This window comes from Piliocolobus tephrosceles, chromosome 6 (genome assembly GCF_002776525.5).
Source record: "Piliocolobus tephrosceles isolate RC106 chromosome 6, ASM277652v3, whole genome shotgun sequence".
NCBI classification, from domain to species: domain Eukaryota; kingdom Metazoa; phylum Chordata; class Mammalia; order Primates; family Cercopithecidae; genus Piliocolobus; species Piliocolobus tephrosceles.
Genome location: NC_045439.1, coordinates 122,203,134 through 122,208,689, shown reverse-complemented (window position 1 = coordinate 122,208,689; position 5,556 = coordinate 122,203,134). Strand labels below are relative to the sequence as shown.

The following is a 5,556-nucleotide window of genomic DNA, read 5'->3' as shown; positions in this document are numbered from 1 at the left end:
GTTGGGTCCAGAATTCGGGTGTCCTTGTTCCTTGTTTGCTCATTCCTTTCACTACTTCTTTTTTTTTTTTTTTTTTTTTTTTTTTTTTTTGAGACAGAGTCTTGCTCTGCCGCCCAGGCTAGAGTGCAGTGGCTGGATCTCAGCTCACTGCAAGCTCCGCCTCCCGGGTTCACGCCATTCTCCTGCCTCAGCCTCCCGAGTAGCTGGGACTACAGGCACCCGCCTCGTCGCCTGGCTAGTTTTTTTGCATTTTTTAGTAGAGACGGGGTTTCACCGTATTAGCCAGGATGGTCTCGATCTCCTGACCTCGTGATCCACCCGTCTCGGCCTCCCAAAGTGCTGGGATTATAGGCTTGAGCCACCGCGCCCGGCCTCACTACTTCTTCTGTGCTCTGAAATCCCACCACTGGTTTTGAGGAATGAGGAAGAAAGAAAAAGTGATCTCGAAATAGTTACTGACTAACAGGCACTCTCTGTGGGTGGGTGGCTCTCTACCCTGCTGCTGCCACCTCAGCAGTCAGACTGGGAGGGCAGGCTTGCATGGAGAGCCCTGAAGTCCAGGCTAGTTGGTTGGAGGATGGAACTTAAGGTTTCAACTGACTCCTGTCTGGCAATTGCCCTTTTAGGGTCTCCTCTACCCCTGTCACCTGGGAGTAAACCTAATCTTTAGAGATCTGAGGGTCAACATAATCAACAGATGAAACCGCCAGTTTACACAGCAGCCCTGGGCCAAACTAGTCCCTTAGAGACCCTCAATCCAGACAGGAACTAGGGCAGAGCCAAGCTGCTGGGGTCACAGAGCGCTGAAGTGGATAGCCCTGCTGATCTGCCTCCCAAGGCCTAAGGTGGCCACAGTGCTGTGCACAGCCACCTGTGGCATCCTGCTCTTGGTAGGCTCTTGTGCTCAGAAACCCAGAAAAAGGGATAGATCATACTGATGATAAGACTGAGAGCTTTTTTTAAAAAACGACTTTCAAGGTTTGGTTAGTTTTATCTTCATGACCTCTGATTTCCCTGTGGAGCAAGTGGTAAAGTAGGGGTGGGTGGAGAGGGACTTTGGCAGACCCTGGCAGACTGTGGACAAGGACAGCCCTGAACAGCTGGCCCTGAGACATGAACTGGAACATGGTTGGAGCCGAGGACACAGGACTAACAGGAAAGGACACAGACTGCTGTTAGGACACATGCTACCACACACCCGAGGCCAGGACCCTGCTGACGTGGCAGACCTCCACCCTGGCCCCTTACTGCCCCCCGCCCCTCTCCCCCGCCTGCCAGCTGCCAACAGGGCTCTGCGTTGTGTCTGCCACACCTGTCACTGCCTATCCTTGTCCGGGGGGGCCCCATCAGCCCCTCCTCAGCTGCCTAGCAGAGCAAGCAGCTAGTGGGGAGGGGAGGGAACATGGAGCGGGGGCCGGTGGTGGGGGCAGGGCTGGGGGCCGGGGCCCGAATCCAGGCACTGCTGGGCTGCCTGGTCAAGGTGCTTCTCTGGGTGGCCTCTGCCTTGCTGTACTTTGGAAGCGAACAGGCCGCCCGCCTTCTGGGCAGCCCCTGCTTACGGCGCCTCTACCATGCCTGGCTGGCAGCAGTGGTCATCTTTGGGCCCCTTCTGCAGTTCCATGTCAACCCTCGGACTATCTTCGCCAGCCACGGCAACTTCTTCAACATGTGAGTCCACTCAAGGCTGTGGGAGCTGGGTCCCTGCACTCTGGGATCCTAGCTCCCTTCTCCAGGCTTCTGTCCTCCTGCCAGTCTGAACACTAAAAATAGGCTAGGAGGTTGAGGAGAAGGTCAGGGGAGGGGGAAGGGAACAGAACCCTGGGGTATAGGGGAAGTCGGGAACAGGACTAAAGAGGAAATATGTACCCTGGAATGCTGAATGGTCCCCCAAAGAGATGGCAAAGTTTAAATGACTGGGGGCTGTAAAGGGTACGGCAAGGAGAGAACCAGTGGTGATGTGTAGGGTTGGGGAGAGTGCAGTGATGGGAGCACAGACCAGGGTGGGAGATGGCGCTTGGGGTCTCAATAGTCTCCCCTCTTTGCCCACAGAAAATTTGTGAATTCAGCCTGGGGCTGGACATGCACCTTCCTAGGGGGCTTTGTGTTGCTGGTGGTGTTCCTGGCTACGCGGCGCGTGGCAGTAACTGCCAGACACCTGAGCCGACTGGTGGTGGGAGCAGCCGTGTGGCGGGGAGCCGGCCGAGCCTTCCTGCTCATCGAGGACCTGACTGGCTCCTGCTTCGAGCCACTGCCCCAGGGTCTGCTGCTCCACGAGCTGCCTGACCGCCGCAGCTGCTTGGCGGCCGGCCACCAGTGGCGGGGCTACACAGTCTCCTCCCACACCTTTCTGCTCACCTTCTGCTGCCTGCTTATGGCAGAGGAAGCAGCTGTGTTTGCCAAGTACCTGGCCCATGGGCTGCCTGCTGGCGCCCCCCTGCGCCTTGTCTTCCTGCTCAACGTGCTGCTACTGGGCCTCTGGAACTTCTTGCTGCTCTGTACCGTCATCTATTTCCACCAGTACACTCACAAGGTGGTGGGTGCCGCAGTGGGCACCTTCGCCTGGTACCTCACCTATGGCAGCTGGTATCATCAGCCGTGGTCTCCAGGGAGTCCAGGCCATGGGCTCTTCCCCCGTCCCCACTCCAGCCGCAAGCATAACTGAAAGAAATAAAAGCCATCGGGCCTGGCTCTGGCTCCTCTCATCATTTGGTTGGGTCCTTGAAAGGGTGGGAAGAGGGTCTGGTAGTCACTAGGGTTTCCCAGCCATTCCTTGCTCTCATCAACCTTGAGTGTCCTTCCTTATGCTTGACCTCCATCCCTCCAACTGTCCTTTCAGTCTCCTAGTTTTTGCAAACTTCAAGCTATCTGGGGACTGAGATATCCAGGAATGGTGCTTCTAACGCAGGTAATGATGCCCTCCGGTGTGGGCATCATTCTTGCTGAGTAGTTGCTCCATCTCCAGCCTGTTTGATTGTTTTTCCTGCCTTCTCCACTGAATCTCCACTCTCCCTCTTCAGGGGCCCACCTATCTATCTGGGCACTCCTCTCAGGGACTCTTCCTACCCTGTCTTCCCCGTAGGGGGTCTGTATGTGCTCATCTATTTAACAAATGTTTATTGAGCTGAGCATAGTTCTATGCCATGTAAATAAGACAAGATTTTTGCTGTTTGGAGGCATATGCGCTAACTGGGGAAGGCAGATAATAGACACACAAATAATAGCAAAACACTTGCACTGCGTTTACTCTGTGCCAGGCACTTTTCTTTTTTTTTTTTTTTTTTTTGAGACGGAGTCTCGCTCTGTCGCCCAGGCTGGAGTGCAGTGGCCGGATCTCAGCTCACTGCAAGCTCCGCCTCCCGGGTTCACGCCATTCTCCTGACTCAGCCTCCCGAGTAGCTGGGACTACAGGCGCCCGCCAACACGCCCGGCTAATTTTTTGTATTTTAGTAGAGACGGGGTTTCACCGTGTTAACCAGGATGGTCTCGATCTCCTGACCTTGTGATCCGCCCGTCTCGGCCTCCCAAAGTGCTGGGATTACAGGCTTGAGCCACCGTGCCCGGCCTGCCAGGCACTTTTCTAAGTGTCTGTAAGTTCTTCATAAAAGTTAACACAGACGGCCAGGCGCGGTGGCTCACGCCTATAATCCTAGCACTTTGGGAGGCCGAGGTGGGCAGATCACTTGAGGTCAGGAGTTCAAAACCAGCCTGACCAACATGGTGAAACTCCATCTCTACTAAAAATACAAAAAAAAAAAAAAAAAAAATTAGGCATGATGGCAGGCGCCTGTAATCCCAGCTACTTGGGAGGCTGAGTCAGGAGAATCGCTTGAACCTGGGAGGTGGAGGTCGCGCCACTGCTCTCCCTCTGGGCAACAAGAGCAAAACTCTTGTCTCAAAAAAAAAAAAAAAAAGTTAACACATTTGGTCCACACAACAATAAAAGTATGAGGTAGGTTGTACTGATCTTGATTGGAAAAAAAGAAAAATCGAGATACTAATGTTCCCATTGTGCAGTTGCAAACACTGAGACACAGAAGTTAAGTAACTTGTTCACAACTAATAAACAGAGGAGCCATGATTACAAAGCTAGGCAATATGAGTATATCATCTATCCTCTAAACCAGGAATTAGCAAACTTTGGCTAATTCCTCAAACTTTGGCTAAACCCTCCTGTGGCCAGTTTCTGTATGACCTGCGAGCTAATAATTAAATAATTATATATATATATATATATGTATATATATATATATATATATTTTTTTTTTTTTTTTTTAAGGCAGAGACCTGGTGGTGATAGCAGTATAATCCCAGCACTTTGGGAGGCTGAGGCAAGAGGATCACTTGAGCCCAGGAGTTTGAGACTAGCCTGGGCAAGATGGTGAGACCCTGTCTCTACAAAAATTTTTTTTTAAAAAAAGGTAAAACGTTGTTTACATTTTTATTATTATTATTTTGAGACAGAGTCTCACTCTGTTGCCCAGGCTGGAGTACAATTTTGGCTCACTGCAAACTCCACTTCCCAGGTTCAAGTGATCTCCTGCCTCAACCTCCCGAGTTGCTGGGATTACAGGCCCCCACCACCACACCTGTCTAGTGTTTGAATTTTTAGTAGGGACAGGGTTTCACCATGTTGGCCAGGCTGGTCTCGAACTCCTGACCTCAAGTGATCTGCCCACTTTGGCCTCCCAAAGTGCTGGGATTACAGGCATGAGCCACTGTGCCTGGCCGTTTTTACATTTTTTAATGGTTGGAAAAGCAAAAGGAAAAGAATATTTTATTACAGGAAAAAATCCATGAAATTCAAAGTCCAGTGTCTGTAAAGTTTTATTAATCTCACCATACTAATTCATTTACATATGGCAGCTTTCCTGCTACAATGGCAGAGTTGAGTAGAGAGACACTGTAAGGCCCATAAAGCCTACAATTTACTCTCTGGCTCTTTATAGAAAAAGCTGGCCAGATGCAGTGGCTCATGCCTGTAATTCCAGCACTTTGGGAGGCCGAGGCAGGCGGATCACGAGGTCGGCATATCGAGTCCATCCTGGCTAACATGGTGAAACCCCATCTCCACTAAAAATACAAAAATAGCCAAGCGTGGTGGGACGCGCCTGTAGTCCCAGCTACTGTGAAGGCTGAACCAGGAGAATTGCTTGAACCCAGCAGGCGGAGGTTGCAGTAAGCTGAGATCGTGCCACTGCACTTCACCCTGGGCGACAGAGTGAGACTCTGTCCCCCAACACACACACACAGACACACAGTTTGCCAAAACCTGGTTTAAATCAGTGAATTATCCTGGGGGGGGGGGGGGAACCGGTCTAATATCAGAGATAAATGCTATGAATGTACTAAAATAGGCTGATTTGTAATGCATTTGGAGGGAGGTTCCTTATAGAGGATGATGAAAATAGTTGTCTCTGAAGAGGTGACATCTAAACTGAGAACCGAATGACAACACCCAGGGTAAGGGTGTTTTAGAAAAAGGGATTATTAGCAAGGGCAAAGGCCCTGAGGCAGGAATGAACATGACACATTTGGGAAACAAATAGCCCGAGTATT

The 5,556-nt window shown here is 51.2% G+C and overlaps 1 protein-coding gene across 1 annotated transcript; it reads left to right on the top strand.

Moving 5' to 3' along the window:
• The first annotated feature begins 286 nt into the window (after positions 1-286).
• FITM1 (fat storage inducing transmembrane protein 1) lies at positions 287-2,688 on the top strand. Its single transcript, XM_023227426.1, has 2 exons — positions 287-1,668; positions 2,050-2,688. Exons 1-2 carry the CDS (start codon positions 1,403-1,405, stop codon positions 2,660-2,662), a joined length of 879 nt encoding a protein of 292 aa, XP_023083194.1. The 5' UTR covers positions 287-1,402; the 3' UTR covers positions 2,663-2,688.
• Positions 2,689-5,556: the final 2,868 nt, after the last annotated feature.